Genomic DNA, 26565 nt, shown 5'->3' on the forward strand with positions numbered 1-26565 from the left:
TCAATATTGTGAAAATGACTATACTACCCAAAGCAATCCACAGATTCAATGCAATCCCTATCAAATTACCAAAGGCATTTTTCACCGAATTAGAACAAGAAAATTTTACAATTTGTATGGAAACACAAAAGACCCCAAGTAGCCAAAGCAATCAGGCTCCCTGACTTCAGACTATACTATACTACAAAGCTACAGTCATCAAAACAGTATGGTACTGGCACAAAAACAGAAATACTGATCAATGGAACAGGACAGAAAGCCCAGCGATAAACCCACACACCTGTGGTCACCTTATCTATGACAAAGGAGGCAAGAATACACAATGGAGAAAAAACAGTCTCTTCAATAAGTGGTGCTGGGAAAACTGGACAGCTACATGTAAATGAATGAAATTAAAACACTCCCTAACACCATACACAAAAATAAACTCAAAATGGATTAAAGACCTTGTAAAACTCTTAGAGGAAAACATAGGCAAAACACTCTTTGACATAAATCACAGCAAGATCTTTCTTGATCCACCTCCTCGAGTAATGAAAATAAAAAACAAACAAATGGGACCTAATGAAACTTAAAAGCTTTTGCACAGCAAAGGAAACCATAAACAAAACAAAAAGACAGTCTTCAAAATGGGAGAAAATATTTGCAAACGAAGCAACTGACAAGGGATTAATCTCCAAAATATACAAACAGCTTATGCAGCTCAATAAGAAAAAAACAAACAACTCAATCAAAAAATTGGCAGAAGATCTAAATAGACATTTCTCCAAAGAAGACATACAGATGGCTAAAAAGCACATGAAAAGATGCTCAACATCACTAATTATTAGAGAAATGCAAATCAAAACTACAATGAGGTATCACCTGACACCAGTCAGAATGGCCATCATCAAAAAATCTACAAACGATAAATGCCGGAGAGGCTATGGAGAAAAGGGAACCCCCCTACACTGTTGGTGGGAAGGTAAATTGGTACAGCCACTATGGAGAACAGTATGGAGGTTCCTTAAAAAATTAAAAATAGAGCTACTATATGATCCAGCAATCCCACTCCTGGGCATATATCTGGAGAAAACCATAATTCAGAAAGATACATGGGGACTTCCCAATGGTTAAGAATCCACCTGCCAATGCAGGGGACACAGGTTTGAGCCATGGTCTGGGAAGATCCCACATGATGCAGAACAACTAAGCCCGTGCACCACAACTACTGAGTCTGCACTCTAGAGCCACAACTACTGAAGCCCGCATGCCTAGAGCCCTGCTCCGCAACAAGAGAAGCCACTGCAGTGAGAAGCCCGCGCACCACAACGAAGAGTAGCCCCTGCTCACCACAACTAGAGAAAGCCCGTGCATGGCAACGAAGACGCAACACAGCCATAAATAAATAAACAAAAAGATACAAGCACCCCAATATTCGTTACAGCACTATTTACAATAGTCAGGACATGGAAGCAACCTAAATGTCCATCAACAGAGGAATGGATAAAGAAGGTGTGGTACATATATACGATGGAATATTACTCAGCCATAAAAAAGAACGAAATAATGCCGTCTGCAGCAAGATGGATGATCCTAGAGACTGTCATACCGAGTGAAGTAGGTCAGACAGAGAAAGACAAATATATGATATGGCTTATACATGGAATCTAAGAAAAGGGTACAAATGAACTTACCTACAAAACAGAAATAAAGTTACAGATGTAGAAAACAAGCTTATGGTTACCAGAGGGTAAGGAGGGGAGCGGGGATAAATTGGGAGATAGGGATAGACATATACACACTACTATATATAAAATAGATAACTAAGAAGAACCTACGGTATAGCACAGGAAACTCTACTCAATACTCTGTAATGGCATATATGGGAAAAGAATCTAAAAAAGAGTGAGTATATGTATATGTATAACTGATTCACTTTGCTGTACACCTGAAACTAACACAACATTGTAAATCAACTATACTCCAATAAAAATTTTTAAAAATAAAATAAAATAATAAAAATTTTAAGAAGTTATAATAAAAAAACTCAAAAGGTGAAAAATAACAACTATTGGTGATATGGAGAAATTTAAATCCTCATACATTACTGGTGGGAATGTAAAATGATGTAGCCACTGTGGAAAAGTTTGGCAGTTTATCAGTTAAAGCTGGAGTTATCATACGACACAGTAATACCACTCTTAGGTATATAACCTGAAGAAATGAAACATGTCCAGATAAAACTCATTAATAAATGTTCATATCATTAGTCATAATAGCCCCAAAGTGCAAATAACCCAAAATTTCCTCAACTGATGAATGGATAAAAAAAATGTGGTATATCTATACTATGGTATATTATTCAGCAATAAAAAGCAATGAAGTATCGGACTTCCCTGGTGGCACAGTGGTTAAGAATCCGCCTGGCATTGCAGGGGACACTGGTTCGATCCCTGGTCCGGGAAGACCCCACATGCCGCGGAGCAACTAAGCCCGTGCGCCACAACTACTGAGCCTGCGCTCTAGAGCCCACGAGCCACAACTACTGAGCCCACGTGCCACAACTATTGAAGCCTGCGCGCCTAGAGCCCGTGCTCCGCAACAAGAGAAGCCGCCGCAGTGAGAAGCCCGCTCGCCACAACTAGAGAAAGCCCGCGTGCAGCAACAAAGACCCAACGCAGCCAAAAATAAATAAAATTAAAAAAAAAAAAAAAAAAAGCAATGAAGTACAGATAGATGCTACATATAGATGTAACTTGAAAACATGGTGAAAGAAGCCAGTCACAAAAGGCCACATATTACATATTTCTATGTTTATGAAATGTCCAGAATAAGCAAATCTACAGACACAGAAAATGTATGAGTTGTTGCCAAGAGCTGGGGGCCGGGGGAGCTGGGGGCCGGGGGAGCAGGGGGAGAAGGGAGTAACTGCTAATGGAGATGGGGCTTCTCTTTGGGGTGATGTAAATGCCCTGGAATTAGACAGTGGTGATGGCTTCATGACTGGGCTTCATGACTCTATTACAAAAAAACAAAAAAACCCCAAAACACTGAATTGTATACTTTAAGGGTGAATTTTATGGTATTTGAATTTCTCCCAATGAAGCTCTCAATAAAGCTGTGACTAAAAAAAAGATAGGGTTCTATAAAATAATTTGAGTTTCTTATCAAACTTAACTTTTAATAAAAGTTGTAGCACTTAAACAGGTATACAAGAGGTATTGAAAAAAATCCATCGTTTTCCCTTTCCCAGTGAACAGTAATATACAACAGACCTCAGTGAATTTCTGCAACAAGGATCAGTGCTGATGTGGAATTCTCACAACTTTAGGTGAACCTTTAAGAAAGCAAATGAGCTACAGAATACCTTGATTGCTTTAACTCCAGTGAACTGCAGGTCTATGAAGAAGTTATGGCTCCTTCCATTATTCTTCAATACTGAAAAAAAAAGCTGGAAACTTGGATTCATATCTGGCTCTACTCTATTATATGATCGGAATAAAATTACATGATTCTAAACTTTTACAAGCATTTTATGGTTTTCAGTCTTGCCTTCTAAAGTCGATACCTACTGGCTCTGAATCCTTCTTTCCTTTTAGGATAAAGCCCATCATTCATTCAATGTGATTCTGACATGAGTTACCAAATACAGTGCATAAGACCCAGGCCTGGCCAAGATCATGGGGTCCCATCCCTTTTTCCACAGGGACTACAGGTCTAATTCAGGGGCAGGTGTTCCACAGAAGACAAGAGTCCTTTTGTAGGGTCTGATTAGTGGACCCTAGAAAAGGAGGTTATCTCTCTTCTTTTTGGGTCATAGACCTTAAGGATGTGTGTTTTTGATGGACACTGGCCTCTTTCCCATTATGTAGAGAGGGCCAGCCTAAAAACGAGGTCAGGAAACAGAGAAAAACAGTCAAGAGATGGAGGCAAGGAGCCCTGGCAGCATAATCCCAGGCTTTGGATCCAGCTATGCCTAATGAGTGATATTAATGTTTTGAGGTTGTTACTTCAGTGATTCAGTGCAAGGGAAGCATTTCTTCTCCAAGGAATCAAACACAATTTATTTTAGAACTAAATAGTACAGACTGAATAAAAGAAAGTTTTATCCTAAACTTTAGAGACAGACATTTTCTCACCAGGCACCATGTTGATTTTAACAGTCCCATTAGTGACCTTCACAATATTCAAGAAGGATGTACAAACTGTGTCATTTGGTTGAGGAGTCAAGTTTGAAAATAACAATCTTTCCATTCTCTGTGCTTCAGAACAATTCTTAAAACACATCTACTATGTTCTTAGATCATAACTATTCAATTAAATTTTTCTTCTAAAAATAACTTAGAGCAAGAGAAGCATTTACTTTATACATACTCATCCATTTTCTTCAGTGTTCCATGGGGGAAGAAACTGCTCCAACCGAACAGATGTAACAAAAAGTATGTTTCTTATTTTGGCTTTTCTGTTCTAATGACAGAGAAAATCCTTTGTTGTTTTCATCTTGGTTTCAACATAGTAGTGTCAATATCCTTTTCTTCCCCTGAATCTTGACCTGGCATCCAACTGAAAATAAATATACAATTAAATAATACTCTGGACACCATAATTAAACACAGATTTGGTAATGGATGTCACTATATGAGAGAAGTAAACCAGTTTCCAGCACACTCAAAAAAGCAATGGTGACAGCTCCCAAGGGGGGGGGGGCGGCGGGGAAAAAGATGGCGTTAAAAACGAAAGTTCCTGGGCTTCCCTGGTGGCACAGTGGTTGAGAATCTGCCTGCCAATGCAGGGGACACAGGTTCGAGCCCTGGTCTGGGAAGATCCCACATGCCGCGGAGCAACTAGGCCCGTGAGCCACAATTACTGAGCCTGCGCGTCTGGAGCCTGTGCTCCGCAACAAGAGAGGCCGCGATAGTGAGAGGCCCGCGCACCGCGATGAAGAGTGGCCCCCACTTGCCGCAACTAGAGAAAGCCCTAGCACAGAAACGAAGACCCAACACAGCCATAAATAAATAAATAAATAAATAAATAATTAAAATAACTTAAAAAAAAAAAAAAAACGAAAGTTCCATTAAGGTCACAATAAGGATTTTCTTCTTGAGTCCAAATTTCATTTATCTTTTTCTCTGAAGTACACTCAATGTATGTTGTTCTTCAAACAAACCTGACTTTCTAATTAGGTTTTGTTTGGGTTAATATTCAAGTGTTTTTTAAATCTTTAAAATAGTAACTGAAAAAAGAGGAAAGAGCCTTGAACAATGTTATGTAACACAGCCACTTTGGGATTAAAAATCCTTAAATTACTACTCATAGGTCAACTCTATGTTCTCTGACTTAAGCCTCACAGCGCAGCCACTTCTTAAGGGTGGTGTGGTAGTGTGGAGGGTCCTAGTCAGTAGAGGAGGCAAAACTGCATAGACAGTCAATACCACTCCCTAGAGATTCCATAGGAAGGAATTATTTTAGAGCTAAACCCTATTAATGAGGACAACACAGCCAGTGTGGGACAGACTGCTATTTCTTCATCTGAGCACTAGATAAAGTATTTCTTCATCTGAGCACTAGATAAAGTAGCTAAGAGCCACATTTTCAAAAAATAAATAAATAATCTTCAAGCATGGGAATCATGATCAGGATGATGAGAGGCTTATATTAAGAGGGAACAGCCGATTCAAACTCACCATCTCACCTTCACTCTGGGTCATACACTCACTGTTTGAAATATTAAGCAAAATTACCAGCACAATTTAAATTGTTTTGTTTCAGGTTTTTGCCAAGAGTGCATAAGTTGCATTAGTTAAGTGTGAGGCAACTCCACTATGCTGGAGGACTAACAGTGAGTCACAGTCTTAAAGAAAGGCTGCAAGAATCTCTAAGTCTGCTAAAAAGTTCCCTATACTGCTCTTTCTGGAGTCCAAAAGTATGAGTGAAGCTCTGCCTCGTACTGATATTTGAAATGGTCAGAAGCACGTTTACTTTTTATTCAAGATGGTTACAAATTTCTGCAGAAGGTAGATAAATTGTGGAAAATTTTTACATGTTCTGATTTCTTAAAGTTCTTTGGAGATCAAAGACTGACGTTCAGGCCAGGAATTACAGGGAGTTTATTACAAATTCAATCATTAACGATTAAAAAGGATAACTCATCACCTCCTACAGTAACTGTTCTTTATAACTTCTCAATTATTTAAACATGATCTGACATTCTTGAAAGATCTAAAGGCTTGCATCTTACACGAGTAACAAAACTATGTGAGAGAAGGCAAGAAAATCCTCTTTTCTTACATTAAATGACAGGAAAATATGGCAAAGAACTGTGTCACTTGAGAAAAGAAAGAGAGCATGGCTAAATTTAATCTAACTTCACACCTCCCTGGATCCGGTTAGTTAGCAAACATGCTCAAGTTCTTGTCTGGCCTCCCAGATCATAATATACTGTACTCTCTGCTTCTCCTATCAACAAAAGGGAAGGGATTTGAGTGCTGTCCCTCAACAAACAAAAGCAGGTTCAAGTCCAAGTTACTGCTGTCTTTAGAGGGATGTCCATTTTTCTGATTTCGTATTTTCTTTTCACAAAGAGAAGGCTCCTGGTTTCTATTCCAAAGATCTTTGTAGATCTTTGGAATCAAAGAACACTAGAGTAGAAACCATGAGATTTGTAATGTCCTCTTAGGCTGTCTTTCCACAATCCCTCACTCTACAAATTCAAACACAGACACCAACATCTCCTAATCACACCAACATGTAAGGCAGAGTGCACGCACCGTAGACCCCACATTATGGGTCTGTGTGTAGCTGCCAAATGACCCAAATACACAGTGACCAACATCAACTGTGCCCCATCTACACTTGCCAAGACTGCACTCTCACTCTTTCAAAAATCCATGAAGTTTAGCTGCTGTGGTTAGCATAACAGCAATAACAGAACAATCAGCTGTGGGTTTGCATGAATGCTACCTCACATTAATTCACTGGGTAAGAAAAAATACATCCTTTTTTCCAAGTGATATCACTGCAACCTATTTATAATTACTAAGTCACTCACATATTTAACGCCACAGAGCTAATTTTTAGCATAAGCTTTTATAAATCTTTAGCTACTTACCACTGATCTTTTACACTCAAAAAATGAGTATTTCAAAGCTTTGCAGTTTCCTTCCTTCAGACACTGCCGAGGGGATTTTCCTTCCTACGACACATAAAACAATATAAATACCTGAGAAATTTTCTCACAAAGTACAAAATAACTGTCCTTCTGGAAATAGTTCTTTTTTAAAAAGATAAGGAAAAGCAGAAAACAGTAATTTATATAAGAAATAATTCATAATTCATTTTGACTGTTGCTACTTAAGAAGAAAAGGAGAGAATGAAAAAATGTGTAAAATAATTTTGGGGCACTTTAAGGGTGCCCTTGAATTTTTGAAAACACTGGTTTCCATGGGATACTTTTCTTTAAAATGTTTATATAAAAATCTAGAAACTGCTATCTTCAGCTCCTTATGTGTAAGAAAGGGAAAGAGTAAAGGTGAAAGTAGTAACGGGGTTTCTTCAGGGTTTTTAAAACTTTTACACTCAAGAAGTCCTAAAGACAGAGAAGAAAGTAGTGTGTGTGACAGAGAGAGAGGGAGGGAGGGAGGAAGCGGGGGGGGGGGAGGGGAGGGAGGGAGGGGGAGAGAGAGAGAGGAAGGGGGGAGAGGGAGGGGAGAGAGAGAGAGAGGGAGGAAGGGGGGAGAGAGAGAGAGAGAGGAAGGGGGGAGAGAGAGAGAGGAAGGGGGGAGAGAGGGAGGGAGGGAGAGAGAGAGGAAGGGGAGAAGGAGGGGGAGAGAGAGGGAGGGAGGAAGGGGGGAGAGGGAGGGAGAGATGGAAAGAGGAAGGGGGGAGAGAGAGAGAGGGAGGAAAGGGGGGAGAGAGAGAGGGAGGGAGAGAGACAGGGAGAGAGATGAAGGGGGGAGAGGGAGAGAGAGGAAGGGGGGAGAGGGAGGGAGAAAGAGAGAGGAAGGGGAGAAGGAGGGGGAGAGAGAGGGAGGGAGGGAGGAAGGGGGGAGAGGGAGGGAGAGATGGAAAGAGGAAGGGGGGAGAGAGAGAGGGGGAGGAAAGGGGGAGAGAGAGAGAGAGGGAGAGAGAGAGGGAGAGAGAGAAAGTGGGGAGAGGGAGGGAGAGAGAGAGAGAGGGAGGAAGGAGGGAGAGAGAGAGGGAGGAAGGGGGAGGGAGAGAGAGAAAGGGAGAGGAAGGGGGGAGAGGGAGGGAGGGGGAGAGAGAGAGAGGGAGGAAGGGGGGAGAGAGAGAGGGACGGAGGGGGGGAGAGAGGGAGGGAGGAAGGGGGGAGAGAAAGAGGGGGAGGAAGTGGGGGAGAGAGGAAGGGAGGGAGAAGGAGAGAGAGGGGGAAGGAGAGAGAGGGGGAGGAACGGGAGAGAGAGGGAGGGAGGGGGGGGGAGGGAGAGGGAGGAAGGGGGGAGAGGGAGAGAGAGGGAGGGAGAGGGAGAGAGAGGGAGGGAGAGGGAGAGAGGGTGTTCACGTGAGAGATCAGGAATGCTGTAGTGGTGAATGGGAGGGTTTGTTCTGGAAGGTATTATCAAGTGGCTTTAAAGTTTCCAATTACAATATCGTTTTAATGCAAGCAAGTTTACCTCCAACACATCTCTGCGTTTTCCCACCCCCTACTGCCACAGTCAAGCTCTCTATTCTGAGAAGCTCACTGAGTAAGAACTGGAAGAGGAGAGTGAGATTTTAACAGAATTTATATATACTTGGGAGGGAAGATCTGCCTGGGCCCAGTGTGAAATTAACTGGTCTTTAAGCAGTGAAAGCTCATAAGAGCTTAAGAAAAATGGATTAAACCATTCCCTTTCTGCCATCAAGACAGGACAGTGCTACAAGAACACAGTCACAGGGGAAGTGCTTATTTCTGACTCTTAACAAATAAGACTTTAAAAATCACACTTGACAAACTAACTGCAAAACTAGATTAAGAGCTAAAATTTAGTAGTATTTTAGTAGGTAAACATGGGATAGAAATGACTTCATTATCGTATCTTCATTATCTTAAAATATTTTGAACAAATTTACTGCCATAAATTGAACTTAACACAAAGGCACTTAAATATATTGGACACAAAGAAGCATCTACAGAAAGTGTATTTCACAACTCAAAGAAGCAAGATTAAAATTTAACTACTGCAAAATTTCTTTTTGAACCCCCTACCCTACTAATTTGTCTAGTAACTAAACACTCACAAGGACTAATTTATTAAAAAAAAATTCAGAACTGTCCTAGATCAGTTTAGCAGGAGGTTAAAAAGTAAATACAAGATATTCCTGTGTACACAGAGCTTCAAACAGCAGGCAGGAGAAGGTATACACATGCTCATGTTCACTGGCAGTGTGAGCAAGGCACAAAGCGGGGGAGGTAACTGGGAGGGGGCGAGGAGGCAGGGAAAGGCGCTGAGGGGGTTCCCGTTTCCCAGGACTGTAAATGCACAAAACATCTGGAAAAAGGAGACTGAACTTGAATTTTCTGAATCACCTGAGGTTTAATGACATTAAACTAATTTGCAATTCATGAGGGAAAAAAATCAAAACCTTACATTTTATTACTGTTAAAGAAATAATAAATGAATAAAACATATACTGCTCATAAACTTTAGCTTTATGCAGTGCTTCACGATATAAAGGAAGATTGTGAAATCTTCCTACTCGAAGTGAATTCCAATGCAAAATGAATCAAGCAATTTTGTCAGAGTAAAAATGACCCTGTTCCACGTTAACTTTAAAAGCTCAAACAGCCCCAGTTAGGTGCCCTAAAATCTCAACAGCTTTAGCGCTGGTTCTCAACATTTCAGAAAGATGTTAATGAGGTCGGCTAGAGTACTACTTAAGTAGAAAGCTCTGGTGTAACTTAAATTTCACCTGCTCTTCATCTTCAAGGATTTCCCCTCAAGCAGATTTTGACACCCCGACTCCACCACTGCGATCACTCTCCAAAACCTTTATTTTGTAAGTGCCAGTCACACTCCTAGTTTTTACTGTGAAAAAAGCTACAGGGTACCACATCTATGGCATTCCTGATCCCCAGGAACCTTGGCCACATTCCAGTCTTTATGTCTGCTTGGGCCCTAGGTTTGAATTGTCATCTACATCAGTGAATCTCAAAAGTGAACCAGAACAGAGTAGCAAGCTTCTCTGCACTATTATGTTCCTCCCTCAAACTCTGTAATGAGGTTGCCCACATGAACAACGTGGAGATAAAAGACTATAACTATACAAAAGACTGTAATTTATAAACTGATGCTTCCCCAAACCGTATCTGAGATGCCACCTTTTTCACAAGCTTTCAACCCATACTGCCAACTGCCTACCGGGAAGATCCATCTAGATACTACACTTAAGAGAGAAATATTACTTCATCTTCCTCCACCTCCACCCCTAATGGCAGATTGCTAACTGTCCCCTTAATATTCACTCTTCCTTCTGAGTGGGGCATATGGCTGAGCTAGATTTCCCAGCCACCTTGCAGCTGGGTATGGTCATGTGACTAAGTTCTAGCCAATGGAATATGCAGGGAACTGAAATGTAAAACTTCTGGGTTGGTCTGTAATGGAAAGTGGCTTGCCCCACTTTCCTCCCCCATGTTACTAGGCCTGATGATGTGGAAGCAAGGCAGTCCTGGACCATGAGTGAGAGAGTAACATCCTAACTCCCATCACAGCACCTGACACCACCGATCAACAGTGTTCAGGTCCATGGAAGACAGAGAGGATCAGACTAGACCCTACTTATAGGCAAAAGAGAGAATTCTCTATCTTGTTTAAGCCACTGTTATTCCGGGTCTCTGTAACATTTGTCTGAACCTGTAACCCAACTAATACACTCCCAAGCTTATTTGCTTTCTGAGGTCAAGACTGGTGATTCCCAATCATGGCTGTGTCCAAAAATCAACCTGAGACACTTTTAATTTATAAGGGAGATGGGGAGAGCAGTGGAATCTGTACTTTTAAGCTCTCCCCCTCCATCTCCAGGTGATTCTGATGAAAAGTCAGCAGGTCTGGAAGCTGTTAACAGAGACACAAGGGAGATAACTTGTAATTGAGTTCCTTGGGCACAGTTTCAACTCCCAGGAGTCAGAATCCTAAGAAGTTTATCCAAGAGATGCCTTTTGAATCTGCTTTTTCCTTGTTTCTCTTCTCCAGCCCCACTGGAGTTTACATCCTTATCACCATTACCCTGAGTTTCTCTGAGCCCCTACAGTTCCTTGGCTATCTCTCAGTGCAGCCCCAGAGTATTTTATGTATTTTATGTATTTTAAGTATTTTATGTTTAATTCCTCCCTAAAGTAAGGTCTAGCAGCTTTGCAGGTGGGTTAAAGATTGGCAAGGAGAGACTACAGCATCATCTGCCAAAAGATCAGATTAATTTCTTTATTCAAGGAGCTGAGGAATCAAAAACCTTATCATAAATGAGGTGGCCATACACAGCAGGCATATACCTCAGCAGAACTCCCCTTGGTCTTGAGTTCCTAGTGGGGAGGGCTGGGCTGGAGCTGCCAGTGACACCATCCGAGAAGGTAGGATATCCGCCTGGATTTGCATAACTCAACGTTTTGCCTCAGTATTGCCATTTTATAGTCCAGTTGAAGTGACCATTCAGGATGAATTTAACACAAACTGTCAATGCACTTCCATTTAAGAGACTCTTTATATGAAAACACCACGTTTTCCTAGTTGACCAAATTCAGCAACAAAAAGGCCAAATACTCAGTGGGGGAAAGCAACATCCGTGCCATGTGTCCGGGTCATTACCTCTGCCTACACCTTCCGAGCTTCCCAGAGATCCAATTTCTACACTCAAATGTTTGCTAAATCAATCAATCACCGCCAAAAACCAACTTGGTGTTCTCCCTGCCACCAGTATCCTCTTCCACTTCCAGAGTTTCTTTCCTCAGTCCTACTCTGTGCCGGAGCTGCTCACTGTGACACACAAGGGCCGTCACCCATGGCAACCGTCCTCTCAAGCCTTCTGGCACATTCCCCTTCCTCCAGCCCAGCAGGGTACCAGCTTCTCCTGGGCCTGCCACATCTCCCTGATTCTGCACGTGCTGTTCTTTCAGATTCTCCCCACAAACACCACAGCCTCCACTCCTTTGCTTGATGAACTACTACTCAACCTTTAAGACTCAGAGCAAATGTTACCTCCTCCTGTGAGAAGTTTCCAAATTCTCAAGCAAAATAAGTTGCTTTCCACTGGGTGCCCGAGGCATTTTGCACCTCTACTCATAAAGCAAGTATTTACTGAATGCTTACACAGCCCTTGCCAAAAACAGTGAACCAAATGTAAAACATGAATCAGCAGAAACACCAATATAGCCTCATGGTTGATGTCCATTTTCGGGCAGTTGTCTTTTCTTTGAAATAAGGGCAACTTTCTGAAATTACATCTCCAAATGCAAAAATAATTGCATCCAACGGATTGCCCTCTCATCAGGCCCTGGTGATCGGAAAAGGTACTTGTGCTGTGATTGGGTTTAAGGCCAGAACCCAGGTTCCCCAGTCGATTTTGAACCTCTCTGCATTCACATTGGCTCCTGAGAAGACCTGGGGCTGTAGTGAAGGAAAAACAGGAGAGCAATAGCTCCCATCACAGCACGTAAAACAACAAGATCCACGGTAGGGGGAGCAAGATACAAAGTGGTGAAAATAAAGAGCTGCCTCATTTACAACTTACGCAGGAATGCACAGAACTCAACTCAGCAACACGTTCAAACCAGCACAGGGTAGGCAGAGAATCTATTCAGCCACCGCTGAACACAGAAAGGAGAATTTACTAGGCACTACAGTGTGCCAGGTTCATGTAATTACCTGCTAATTTACTGATTCTCATTTTCTAGGGCTCAAGAAACCTTTCTTATTCTCCTTTATGCCTCCAGAACCTAGCAGAGTGGCAGCATTCCGTGTTTCTCGACCCGAAATGGTTTATAACCTTTACAAAAACCCAACGGGGCGGCACCGTTCTCTCCAATTTCACACTACTGGGAAGTGAGGTTCTGACAGTGGATTCGCCCAAATTCACTAAGTTGGAGCTGCGTTCGACACCCAGGACGGCGAACTCCGAGGCACTTCTCTTGACCATCACCGCGGCCGGCCGAGAGCCCTCCGCCGGCCCCGCCTCCCCACTTCGGGTGTCGGTCACCCGAGCGCCCGGCCGCGCTACCTGGAGCACGCAGTCCGACTGCAGCAGGCACGCGCCGAGGTCCTCCTTCAAGCCCGCGCACGCGCCGCCCTCCGGCTTGTCCTCGTAATAGCGGGGCATGACTGCGCCTTCCGCCCGCTGCTATCCAGACCTGCTCCAGTCCGCGACGGCCCCGACTTGACAGGACGCCAGCGACGCCGCGGCAGGCGGAACCGGAAGCCGGCGGCCACCACTTCCGGCGGGCGCGCGGCGGACCAAGGGGCCCGGGAGGCCGTGCGCGCGGCGGAAGTGGGTCACGTGACGCACCGCGCCGCGCCCCCAGCGCCAGCGACGTTGCTGGGAGAGAAGGTGGCCCCGCGGCAGCTGGGCTCGGCTGCTGTGCGGCGGTGGCGGGTCAGTTTGGAGCCGGTGGAGGCCGCCGCGGGGCTCCAGGTGAGGCCTGCCGACCGCCCTGTCTGCGCGCGACTCGGGCTCGCCCGGGGACCGTTTCCTCCGGCAACTCGCGGCCCCACGTCACCCTGCCCTGGAGTGACCGCGCCCGGGTTCGGCTGCTCGGCCTGCGGCGGGGCTGCCAGACACATTCAGGGGGGCTGGTTACAGTTGAATTTCAGATACCAGCGAAGAATGTTTTCGTATGCGTATGTCCCACGCAGTGTTTCGAACCTGCTGATATTAAAAACTACTGTTGTATCTGAGATTCAGTTGTAACTGGACGTCCTGTGTTTTTATGCTAAATTTGGCCGCCCTACCCGAGGCCCCGGGCCGGCGGGGAGCCGTAGGGCCCGGGAAGCGCCGCCTGCGTCCCGGAGGAGGCCTGGGGAGTGGAGCCAGACACTGGGCTGCCGGGGCGGGGCGTGGGGGCCGGACGGTGACCGGCGCTCCCCTGGCTTCAGACTGGTTGGACCGGAACTCCCACGCTGTCGTTCCCCTGCTGAACTAGTCAGGAAGTAAAACACTATGCATTTGAGTTCTGCTTTGTTTTTACATCACATAGTCATGAACGAGTTGCTTGCTGGTCATGCGCTGATGGACCTGTGAGATAGGCCATTTATTTTACCTCGTCGGGAACGTCGTTTCTGTTTGGCTTCAGTAAAGGCTTTCTCTTAAAGTCTTGATGGTCGAGAGCCCACATGACAGGTGGAATTTTGAGCCAGACTGCCTGAGTGCAAATTTTGGCTCCATCAGTATCACTGCCCCTGCCGGGGAGTGGGGGGGAAGGGGGAAGCTGAGGATTGAGGGAAGTGAAGTGTGGGGAAAATGTGGACCCTATGAAAGTGTTATTATGAAGGTTCAGAAGGGCGTGGGGTAGCCCTTGCCTGAAGTGCAGTGATCATTTCTGTAGCCTCAGAACCAACTCCACTCGCTTTTGAGCCCTGCCTCTATGCAGGGATTGGAGCCGAAATGTAAGGTGACTTCTCTCGTAACTCACAAGAGGGGTGCTAGTAGCTGACAGTTTCTTCAGATGACTTGTAATAGAATTTTTTTTTTTCTTCCATCTAGGAAGATGTTACCGAGTACTTCAGTGAATTCCCCAGTGCAGGGGAACGGGGTATTGAGTTCCAGGGATGCGGCCAGACACACAGCTGGAGCAAAACGCTACAAATACCTGAGGAGGCTTTTTCGTTTCCGGCAGATGGACTTTGAGTTTGCTGCCTGGCAGATGCTCTACCTGTTCACTTCCCCACAGAGAGTTTATAGAAACTTTCATTACCGGAAGCAGACAAAGGATCAGTGGGCCAGAGATGACCCTGCTTTCTTGGTCCTGTTAAGTCTCTGGCTCTGTGGTAAGTGTCTGTCTGCAGGAGAGTTGAAGAATAAATGAGCATTTCAGGTTGGGCTTGTCATTTGGAGAATCTTTTGTTATCAGCATGTTGTGGGTCACAATTTGGGGATCTCTGAAGCTGTTTTCTTCCTCTCTGAAGCCTCAGAAATCTCCTCACAGGAAAGAAGGTGGTATTCTTCCTGATTTTAAAAGTCCCAAGCAGGTGCCAGAGTCAACTGTTTGCTCAGAACTTTCAAAAGCAGAGGACAGAGTCACTCCATGTCTTTAACTACCATGATAAATAAATTGATACCCAAATGCAAACTTACTGTGAAAAAGGACTACCGAGGTTGGAAATTGCATTTCACCGTCAGGCCAATCCAGAATGAGAGTTCTGAAAGTACCAATGTGAACTTGAGAAACTGCTTTTAGTTCTCCAGTAGTGCAGTGAAAGGGTCTGAGCCATCTTTAGGGTGTTGGATTTTTTTCACCTTTAACTAGACTTAAAAATATGTGAGTGCTGCTTGTGTTCTGAATGCTGGGGCTACCCTGGTGAACCACAGACAGATTGGGGCCTCCTCAGTAAACTTCAGATATCTCAGTGGTAGTTCTGTGTTCCAAGGTGGTCTGCATTTCTTAATCAGTTACACCTAACATACCTTTGGGGTTTACATACCTGTCTCCCACACTAGAGTGGGCATCTGAAAGGCAGAGACCATGCCCTGTACCCCTAGAATCTAGCAGAGTGCCTGAATACATCTTGTAAATCTTTCTTTCAGTGTCCACTATAGGATTTGGCTTTGTGCTGGACATGGGATTTTTTGAGACGATAAAGCTGCTCCTTTGGGTTGTATTCATAGACTGTGTAGGCGTCGGTCTTCTCATATCAACCTTAATGTGGTAAGTACTGTTAACTTTGGTTCTTCAGATGCTGCTGTAGAGCCTCCATTTGCTTGCTTCAGAGAGTAGCTGATGGAAATTGAAACAAGATAGATGAACTGAAAGCATCAATTTTGGCTGCCAGGATTATTATACCTTGTCCTCCTGTGTCGGTACCTACATCAGAAAATACTCTAAGGGGATGGTCTGCTTTGTCAAAGCGCAGCAAATAAGTGAATTGAAGTAATGATTGTGTCGTATTAACAAAAATTTTGATTTTGCAAAAATATTATGCAGCTAGCCAATTGTACTTCAGCTGTCTGGATGACGGCACAATATTCTGCTGCCTTTGCCGGTGGGTCACTTCTAGAGGTATACGATGTAGAGGAGTGTGTTATGGAATCTTACTTTGCATCTTTGACATGAATTGAAGCACACCTGAAAAAGGATTGTTTTGGTTAAAATTTTGGTGTCTTTTCTTCTGAGCCACACACGTGGGTTTTATTGACTGGGTTCTCAGTCTGACTTTGTCTGGGTTTGCTGTACCAACAGTAGTGTACTGAGTATAAATCTGGTGTTTGGTTTTTCAGCCTTCTCCCTGATCAGTGCTCCTGTGGGGTTGGCAGAAGGGGTGGATGTGTGGGTGAGCTCAGCACGGGGCCGGTGGTGGTAGTCGTCGTTATGTCAGAGGAAACACTGGAACCTGAGTCACAGAGAGACCTGGGTTCAAATGCCAGCTCAGTCATTTACTGTGTACTTCTTAGCTCCAGTCTTCTCTTTTGGAAGATGGAGTTGATTATTTATGAGGTATTTGAAAAGATTGTGGTATGAAAAGCACTTGGCGTATAGTCTGTGCTCAATAAATGGTAGCTGTTAACATTTTAAGCAAGATTCTGAGATGCTAACCTCTGATGATACCAACCTGTTATTTTGCTTTGTAATTTCTGACTGGTCCAGTACAGGTCTTGTATGTGCTAGGTAGTCGGAAAATGCAATGCATCATTAACCTAAGATTCTAAAATCTGGCCTAAAAAGAATACCGCTAACCAATGTAAGTCGCGTGTTCATTATCAAGATATCCAAGGGAAACATGCTAGGCGAAAAAATTTCAATAAATAAGGCTTTCAAACAAATAGTTTGTAGCCGGCATTCTGCCTTGAATGCATTGCGATTCTGCGATCTGGAGGGTCGCAGAAGCCGGGAGCTTAGTACCTTTAGTGTGAGTCTGTATCATAGTTCGAGTTCATTGGAGAAGGACTCAGTATATTTTTGAGAACCTACATTGCGCTGTGAATTGTGTGAGGAACTAGAAATAGAAATGCGTGATTCCAGTCACGCCTGGGGCGCCACAGAAGCCAGCATGAGGAGGTATCTGGGCAGATGGGGTGGCTGATCCCTGGCACCAAGTGTGAAGGCAGAGAGGTGTGGAACAGCGTGCCAGGTACGGGAGCACAGGGGGCACTGGATGGCTGGGGAGGAGATGGGAATAGAGAAGTTGGCCCTAAATGCAATTTAGAGAAAAGAACTGGACTTTAGCTCATAGGCTGCTTGTGGGAGTAGGAGGGAGGGGGAGCGGTGGGGAGCTTGGAGGCTTTGAAGTAAGAAATACGATCAAATTCACACTTCAGGAAAAATCCTGTCTATGGCAGTGGAGACGGAGGAGCTGGAGAGAGTGGCTAGGCTGGATACAGTCGTGGGGTGTGCACTGGAGCAGAGGAGGCCCGGACTAGTGCGGTGTCACAGAAATAGATGAGGGTAGGGAAGAGGAGGACCCGGGGCCTCTGGGATGGCCTGGGAGTTTTGGGCTTAGGAGTCAGTGGCCGGTGCAAGTGAAGCATTCCATGTTGGACATGTTGAGTTCAGGAGGCTTGTTGATAATGAAGTGAAGGTTCATTGGCCACTGGGGTAGGTAACTAGGAAGCTGCAACATTCTGGCCAAGATGAAGACATGACTGGCATTATTAATACGGAGGTGGGAGGGGAGCACCGCAGCTGTCTTTGAGTGCTCTGAGAAGGCATGTCCATGTTCTAGAGGTGAGACTCGGAAGGAGGCCAGAACCCTGGAAAGCAGCCATTCAGGTGCTAAGCAGAGGGGTAGGGGCAGCAGCAGGACCCCAGAGTGGGAACTTGGGTAGTGGGCTAGATGCTTATTCCATTCGTTTTAATGGCACAGGTTCTCGGCTCAAGTGGAAGGTGTTCTGGTGAGCTCGTTTGCTCGATCAGAGCACGATTGTCTTGCCACTTTGAGATAACTGAGTACAGGACTGCTTTATTAGTACTGTAACACCTTCTCCCTCTTGTTTCTTTCTTTTTTCTATTTTTATTTCCACTAGGCATAGCATTTTCTTAACGGTATTCTCAAAATGAAATCACATGTGGAAGAGTCCATTGAATTTCCACAGCTATGTTTATAATGATCTTTTTTGTTCTTTTCCTTTGACAATCTTTCTGTTACCTGGACGTCTGTCTTCTCATTCGTTCGTCATTTAACGGAACGATTAGGCCACGCTGTGGAACAGAGACACCAGCTGAGTGATTGTTCCTGTGGCTGGAGACACCATTGGCCCCTCTCTCTTTACTGGTTCCTTCTGACTCCCTGACCTTTCCACGGGGGAGACCCAGGTCCTAGGCCTTGGACCTGTTCTCTGCGTTCACTCTTTGGGTGATCGCATTTGGGTTCGTGCCTTTTAATATCATCTACACACTGATGAGTTTATATCCGCAGTTTGGACCTCTCCTCTAAACTCTAGACCTTCTATACTTCTTACTCCAGACTGACAAGCATCCCCACCTCACACCTCAGTCTTCCGTTTGTTTAAGGCCAGAATCTCTCGGTCGTCCTTGACTGATCTTTTTTTTTTTTGTACCCTAGCACTCAAGTCTAGCACTAGTCTAGTACATCTAGTCCTGTTGGCTCTGCCTTCCAGCGGTAATATATCCCCATGTCAGCACCTCCGCTGCTGCCACCCTGTTCATCTCCTGCTTGCAGCAGCCTCCCATCTGCCTCTCTGCTTCCACTCTTGTCCCCAGAGTCTCTTCTCAGACCGGCAGCCAGAGGAACCCTGTCAGTACAGTAAGTCAGACGTTCTGGGAACTCCACAGTGACTTCTTATTCCACCAAGAGTAAAAGCCCAAAGGTCTGACAGTGGCCACAGGCTCTATAAGATCCAGCTCCTGTTTGTTTTCGGATTCCATTTCCTGCGTATCTTCTCACTTGTCCCAGGCACTCTGCGCCCCTCCCCCATTCCTCAAGCCTGCGGGGCCCTCTGCCACCTCCCTGTACCCACCCCCACCTCTGTGCTTGGACTCCCCTCTGCCTGGAATGCTCTGCCCCGGGGGATTCCCATCACTGCCCTTGGGACTTTACCCAGATGTCGCTCTCTTATGACCATCATCATATGTAACATTTCAACTTTGTATTCTCTGTCTTTCTGTACTGCTCTGTTTTTCTCCATAGGACCATCTGACAGCTATTTGTATTGTTGTCAGACTACTCCCACGAGATTGAAGGCAGAAATTTGTTTTGTTTACCGCTGTATCTCCAAATGTCTGGAATAAAGCTTGGGACATAGAAAGTAGTCGGTAAATATTCATAATTAATTTTATTGTACTATGAAATAAATGTTAACTTTTCTCTTCAGGTTTATCTCTAACAAGTATTTAGTGAAACAGCAGAGCAGAGACCATGATGTGGAGTGGGGCTATGCGTTTGATGTGCATCTGAACGCTTTTTACCCTCTCCTCGTCATTCTGCATTTTATCCAGCTTTTTTTCATCAACCGTAAGTAGCAGTTACTTCTCAACATATTATCAAAAAGTCTTCATTGTATCCACTGAAAAGAGATTCATTGTATGCGTCTCTTCTGCAGATGTCATCCTAACAGACACATTTATTGGATATTTAGTTGGAAATACCTTATGGTTGGTTGCAGTTGGCTACTACATCTACGTAACTTTCCTAGGATACAGTGGTAAGTAATTGCTTTTTTTGGTTGACAACACAGCAGGGAGGAGAAAAGTTGTACAATAATACAATTAGCTTACTTTCATGGAGCTCTTACAGGCACTGTCCCAGTTGTTTTATAGGAATTCTCCCGTTTAATCTTTACAGATACATGGTACAGCTTTACTTGTCCCCATTTTTCAAATGAGGAAACAGGCGCAGAGAGATTAAGTAACTTAACCCACGGTCACGCAGCTAGCAGGTGGCACAGCTGGTATATAACAAATTTTATAATTTCAAGGAACCATGTTAAACCATATTGATGCTGTCCAAATTACTGGCAGGAAACCCACGATCGGTTTCCTCTTCCTTTTCTCCCAGGCTTTTGGGTTCTGGGTTACCGGCAGAGTGAGGAAAGGGCTGGGTCCGATGTGTGGGCATGTTTAAAACCTTTGCCTCATTTTCTGTTTTATGATTGTGGGCTGGGGGGGTTTGAAATACTCTTTATTTTGTAAACATCTGTGTTTAAAATAGATGAACCCTGCTCACAATTCATATACTGGACCCGAGACACAGTACACAAAGTTCACCCGTCACAAGGAGACCGTGGGGCTCAGGAGCAGGGGAGGGCCCAGGGGTGCAGAGGTGGGTACGCGTCAACAGCAGGAGTGCCTGCTCAACAGTCTGGGCCTAAGGCCAGGTGCCAGGCCACCTGCTGGACTGGAGAAGCTTAGGGATGAGAGGTTCTGCGGATGATCACAGAAGATCGGGCCCAGCTGCTGCTGAGCTCAGGGTGTTTGTGAATTCACTGCTAAGTCCTGCTATCGATTCATTTCTCATAGTATGAATGAGAACCATATTTACATTCTTCTTCATGTATGTTAAGAAACGATCGCTATTCAATAGAGTTAGATTATATCTAGAGACCTTATGATTTGTTAGCATTATATTCTTAGCCCTTCCTTTCTTGTCACTCTAGATGATTAGGCTCTTACTGTAAATACAAGCCACTTGTACTCACATGTGACTGGCTCCTATGGTGAGAGCTTCCCATGCTTGCCCCCTTGGCTTTGCCAGGAACCACTGCAACCCCCCTGCCACCCAAATTGTAATACCTTGTTTGGGGCATTGAGAGTCCTTTCTCTAGTTCAGGGGAGATGTTTGTGACATGTTATATTTAGGCTTGTAATGAATTTTCACATTTTGAGAAAGTTTTAAAATGTCATTAGCACACTGCCACGTTATGGTTGCTCGAAGTGGATTCTGGATCACTCTCCTGGTAACTCCCTACGATTTAGAAGATTCTTTGAGCACAGCTCAGTTTCAGTTTGAGGACTACTTGTATGAGAAATATTTAGGTTAGAATGCATGGGGTAGGGACCCACTAACCAAGCCATGAGCAAGAAACAAACACGGATATCTAAGGATGGATTTCATATGTGAGAGTTTCAGTTCTTTCCTAAAGTCTGGGATACTAGTTGAGATCTCACCTTCTCAAAGTGGACGTGTAATGCTTTCCCCCGTTGGGAAATCGCAAATAGCTGAAAGTTGGTTTTTTTCCTATAACATCATCATCCATCTCTGTTGGTACGTTAGAATGGGAGGCTTCTGAAGCATTACAGGTTTAAATTCACCACTGCGTCCATTAATATTGGTGATGTTTGACCCTCACTCTTAACCTCAGTCCTGGATTTGCTTCTCATTCATCCTCTGTGCTGAGAAACCTCTGCTCGGTTTCTTCACAGCCATGAATGAGAAGGAAATAACACAGAGGAGTAGTAATATTGCTCTGGCTGCAGTATAGCATCGTCAGTAAGATGCTTCAGTAAGATTCACAGTATGTGTGCCTGCTCGGCCCCTCGTGCTGTGGGGGAAGCCGTCTTCCAGAACGCTCGTTTACTAGTCCTTTACTTTACCCACCAATGCATGTGGGTTTGCTCCTTTTCCAGCACTGCCGTTTCTGAAAAACACAGTGATTCTTCTTTACCCGTTTGCGCCTCTCATCCTGCTCTATGGACTGTCACTAGCGCTGGGCTGGAACTTCACCCGCACACTGTGCTCCTTCTACAAGTACAGAGTGAAGTGAAACCGGGAGCCTCTTACATCTTAGGTGTGTCAGCAGTATTGGTGAGGTGGTGATTTCTTGTGAAACTTGTAAATAAACTATCATTGTAGATATCTTAAAGGTGTAAAGTTTGCAAATTTGAAGAAATATATATGCTAACACTGTTATCTAGTACCTTCCTTAAAACTAATTAAATGTACATTTCTATAATAAATATTTTTTAAACTAAAGCATGTATTTTATTCTGCACAGAGAATATATGCAAAGTACTAAGGGCATGCGGAAGAGAGAAAGGTAAAACTTTTTAATATGAATTATTTTTGAAAGTATCCATTTGGAGAACACGGTAATAATGTTTCCCCTTCTCCCCTCCCCCACTGTTACTGACAAGGTACAAAGTCCAGCCCCATTTCTAATGGGCTGCATTTTAAACTTTTATATAAGCCACAGGATCCTAGTGTAACCTTCAAAAGCCTCTACTTGTAAGTCAAATAGGAATCACTGTACTACAGGCTCTAAATATCATTAACAGCCATTGTTCATGCAAAAAAAAAAAAATTACCCAACAAACAAACAAAACACAGTAGATCGAAGAGGTCCCCGGAGGCTACTCTTACTCCGGGGACTGTATAGTAGCATATGCAAGGTCTGAGTGAACACCTGCACGACACTGTTAATCACGGTCTTAACACCAGGCTGCTTTTCTTTCTTAGAAGACTTTCCAAAACCCACATATCAAATCCACGTTTTCTAACTGAAAACAGTACCAGTAAACTATTATTATATCAGTGTTAAGCAAAACTAATAATAAAAAAAAGCTTAGTACTCATAAAGTTTTACCTGTTTTACTTTTATTAGAAAGAGTCTTGAATTCAACATGGCTTTTTAAACTTCTTTATCTCAAATACACATGAACGGTTGTGGCACAGAGAAACAGTGATGAAAGGCACAGTCAACAGGACTAGTTATCAGTTATAGCAGCAAATTTGAAAATAAATAATCTGCCTTTAAAAATCCAACAGGTACCTAAAATATTACTACAGAGATTACCCATTCAACCAATGGAGACATTGTAAGGAAAATATGTACAATACATTTACGGAGAAAAAAACATCTGGTACAACCTGGAAAAGCAGTTCCTCAGGCAGCTTCTCCCAGGGGTGCTTCCAGAAACACCCCAATTACAAAGAGAACCTTTCCAAACAAAGTTTGTTCTCAAGGAGAAACGCTTCAGTTTTTCATTCCATAAATGAAACAACTGTTACAGTTTAATCAGCTGATTTCTAAATCCGTCTTAGAAAGCGTGACTGTCTGCACTGAAATGAGAAGTATCAGCTCTGCTGGCAGTGCATCTGACAGTACTGTTGATACCCACCATTTTTAAGGCTCAGAGACTATGTCTTCAAAAGGTATTTTCACCCAATTTCAGCCAACACTGAGCATTTCAAATAAGTAATGGAATGCTAATCAAACTAAAGTACCAAACCTTTGATTCCAGGGCAATTTGCTAATTACTAATACCATGAAGCCACTAGAAGCAAGTGACATATTAAACAGCTTCCCTAGTGTCCAAGAGTATTGAATGTTCCCCACAACAGACAATCCTTAGTTTAGAACAATTTTAGCACCACTGTTCCTAACGTTTTTCCGCACAAAGTGTTTCCCATTCAACGTTCAGTTCACATTTTTGAACGACATCTAAATTCTCAACTCACACATAACTGGAGTGCCAGCTCTTTCTTGTTTGTTCCTCTGGAAATGCTCTAGCTAGTGCCCAAACAGATGAAGCACGTGTTTCAGGTAAGAAGAGAAGAGTTTCTATATAAGCATTGATGATATGGGTATATATATGTATATATATAAACAAATCCTTTGTTGTTGTTTTTTTTTAGTAATACTGTAGTGGTGGGCTCTTCAGCACTGTAGGTTCACATGCATTGAAGAAATAAAGTAAGCATGTTAGTTATCATGGCATATATCTGTTAAGATTAATAATTTACAACTATCAAACTAAATTTCATACACTGTAAACACTGCTACATAGCTTTGAAAAGTTTCCTTTTCTTTAAAGAGATCAGATGTCAAAGTTCCCTTAGGACCTCAGATATGATTATGACTCAAATTTCTGACCTTTCGATAATGTTAGCCTCTCATTTTCTTTCTTTTAGCTCAACTTTTCTTATATCAAGGCTATAGCAGTATAGTAAAAGAAGCACAAAAAGTAATGGACAAACCAAAATTAAACTTCATTAGCAATTAATGGCTTGGAAGCAGAGAAGTATTTTGAAAAGTATTCCCTAAGTACAAAAATTTGGTCAGCACGTATAGGATTTGATCTGTGCTTAGACTATAAATTTTGGTTAAAAAAAAAAGTCCTTCAATACAGAGTAGATTATTTGGTCTCTACATAAAGGCATCAATTTTTTTTTTTCTCTTAATGTCTTACTTAAAATACCACTGTTCCTCATTCTTAAATAACTGACAGGCTCAGACCAGCCTAAATCAACATAAAGTGACACCTATACCAGGAAAAAGATTCCTTACTCACTGGATCCCGCTCCTGCAATCTCATGCTAGCGGTTCCTTCATGAAACGCTACAAAGGTGCTGCAAGTTTTTGCCAACAACCTTCCAAAGAGGATTAACTGAGGTCTCTGGGAGAGAATCCCAGATGAGGCCTGTGTATATGATCTGCTAGTGCAAGACTTTATTCATAAGTTTATCAAGAAATACCCAACATACCAGAGGGAATCAAGCAGGAAGCCTTCTCCGCTTCACCTCTTTTAAATATATTCATCTTCTATTGCTGCATAAAATCACGGCAAATTTAAAAGCGTAAAACAACACCCATTTATTATCTCACAGCTCTGTAGGCCAGAAGTCCAGGCAGGCAGGACTGAGCTCTCTGCTTAGAGATGCACATGGCTGGAATCCAGTGTTGGTGGGGTTGAGCTCTTAGCTGCTGGAGGAGAGTCCACCTGCACACACCTTCCGGTTGGTGGCTGAGTTCAGTTCCTGTGGCTGTAGGACTGCAGTTTCCATTCTCTTGGCTGTCAGCTGGGGCCTCTCAGCTCCTTAAGACCATCTGCATTCCTTCTCATGTGGCCACCTCCATCTTAAACCAGCCATGGTGCCGTAAGTCCTGCTTTGAATCTGACTTCTGCTGACAGCCTGAGAAAACTCTGCTTTTAAAGGGCTCGCCTGATTAGATTAGCTGTCCCCAGATAATCTCCTTTTTGCTGTACAACATAATTATGGATCATAACTCACAGGTTCCACACATACTCAAAGGGTTAGGATATACAAAGTCATGGGGGGGGGTCATCCATGGAATTCTGGGTGCTACAAACATTCACTGCTATTAATTAGAGCAATCTCTCCAAACATGCTGTTTCCATATAACCACACTTGTCTTTGAGGGCAGCATTGCTGGAAGACAACTTTTTTCATTATTATGACATATTTAAAAGAAGCCTCCATAGCGTTGCTGAAGTTTTTAAAATAACACCTTCTAATTATTTACTAATGCAATTGACTTAAAAAGCTTGTTCAAAGACATCTCCAACAGCTGAATTAACCTTCACATACATGTCTAGAGGCTGTGTGCTAAATCCATGTGCATTCACATTTTCCAAAGCTTGTCAATCACACACGCTTTGGAACCTCATCCTCAAGTTGTCACTCTTTTGGGACTACATAGTAGGGACAGTGAATGCTGTAAAGGATGCATGAGACTTAAAGAACTTAGAAACTGGATCTTAGAATCCTGGAAGTAGGTCCTCAACCTTCTCTTCTCACCCGAAATTCTCATCATCATTTGCACTACGATATATTCTGCATGTCTGCTTTTAGCCTCATGATGGGAATTCATTATTCTGGATTCTGCAATGTTCATATTAGCACTCTTGACACAGTGCTGTGCTGCAGAATTTTGTGTGATGATGGAGATGTTCTATATCTGTGCTGTTTAACCCAGTGGCCACTAGCCATAGGGAGCTAGTGTGACTGAGGAGCTGAATGTTTTATTAATTTAAACTTAAATAGCCACCCTGTGTCCAGTAGCTACTGTAGAGGACAGTGCAGCTCCAGAGGCATCATGCCGTATACATACATAAAATTAGTCGTGCCATTTGTACTTTTCCCCACTCACTCTGGGGAAAAGTGGTTCAGTGTCCACTCAAGGTCAAGTATGTACTCTCTCTCGTTCCAGGTCCCCTCATCTTCTGTCCCAATACTTTAGTCCCTAACATGACTCTTAAGGGCAACCACTATAATCGCTTGCTTGAGGCAAGCCTGGCTGCTTCTAATTGTCTAGTGGAAACTGGGGAAAAGGAGAGCACAGCTGACACAAGGGTCCGTGAGCACCTGTGCAGCAGAGGAAGCTAGGAAGCATGACTTACAGGCTTGCCTGCAGGAGCTTGACATCTGGCCAGAGTGATTACATGTATGTGCACACACACTCGCCACAAACAAACTAGACAGCTGAGTGTGTGTGTGAGTGTGTGGCAAGGACAGTAGGTAAAGAGAGTTAAGAAAAAGAAAGAGGAGTGTGTGCTGGAACAGTTGGTCCCCTTCCCCAGACGCTGCCTGGGCACCTGCCACGTGTCAGGCACTGTTCTGGGCTCAACGAGGCACTGGTAACAAATCTATGGGGAGGAAGGAGTGCACAGGAGAGTCCTTGAAAGATGGGTAAGATTTGGCTGAAAGTCTCAGGAACAGGAGGGATGAGCTAAGCCTGGGAGGGGAGACT

General features: G+C 43.6%; 2 protein-coding genes across 2 annotated transcripts; one reads left to right on the top strand and one right to left on the bottom strand.

Moving 5' to 3' along the window:
* Window positions 1-3307: 3307 nt before the first annotated feature.
* On the bottom strand, window positions 3308-13384 carry LOC133104841 (cytochrome c oxidase assembly factor 5). The gene is made up of 3 exons (XM_061210695.1): window positions 13189-13384; window positions 7091-7174; window positions 3308-4545 (listed from the first exon to the last, which is right to left on the bottom strand). Exons 1-3 carry the CDS (start codon window positions 13285-13287, stop codon window positions 4504-4506), a joined length of 225 nt encoding a protein of 74 aa, XP_061066678.1. The 5' UTR covers window positions 13288-13384; the 3' UTR covers window positions 3308-4503.
* Window positions 13385-13437: 53 nt separating this feature from the next.
* Window positions 13438-22046, top strand: UNC50 (unc-50 inner nuclear membrane RNA binding protein). The gene is made up of 6 exons (XM_061211111.1): window positions 13438-13599; window positions 14668-14951; window positions 15709-15829; window positions 19450-19589; window positions 19678-19779; window positions 21701-22046. The coding sequence occupies exons 2-6, from the start codon at window positions 14672-14674 to the stop codon at window positions 21835-21837; spliced, it is 780 nt and encodes a 259-aa protein (XP_061067094.1). The 5' UTR covers window positions 13438-13599; window positions 14668-14671; the 3' UTR covers window positions 21838-22046.
* Window positions 22047-26565: the final 4519 nt, after the last annotated feature.

The sequence above is a fragment of the Eubalaena glacialis genome, chromosome 14, assembly GCF_028564815.1.
Source record: "Eubalaena glacialis isolate mEubGla1 chromosome 14, mEubGla1.1.hap2.+ XY, whole genome shotgun sequence".
NCBI classification, from domain to species: Eukaryota; Metazoa; Chordata; class Mammalia; order Artiodactyla; family Balaenidae; genus Eubalaena; species Eubalaena glacialis.

Coding starts and splice junctions, on each gene's coding strand:
- UNC50 (XM_061211111.1), top strand. CDS start 14,672: ATGTTACCGAGTACTTCAGTGAATTCCCCAGTGCAGGGGAACGGGGTA. Junction 14,952..15,708: donor GTTAAGTCTCTGGCTCTGTG/GTAAGTGTCTGT, acceptor TCTTTCTTTCAG/TGTCCACTATAGGATTTGGC. Junction 19,590..19,677: donor CCAGCTTTTTTTCATCAACC/GTAAGTAGCAGT, acceptor TCTCTTCTGCAG/ATGTCATCCTAACAGACACA.
- LOC133104841 (XM_061210695.1), bottom strand. CDS start 13,287: ATGCCCCGCTATTACGAGGACAAGCCGGAGGGCGGCGCGTGCGCGGGC. Junction 7,175..13,188: donor AGTCGGACTGCGTGCTCCAG/GTAGCGCGGCCG, acceptor TATGTGTCGTAG/GAAGGAAAATCCCCTCGGCA. Junction 4,546..7,090: donor TTGAGTGTAAAAGATCAGTG/GTAAGTAGCTAA, acceptor ATTTATTTTCAG/TTGGATGCCAGGTCAAGATT.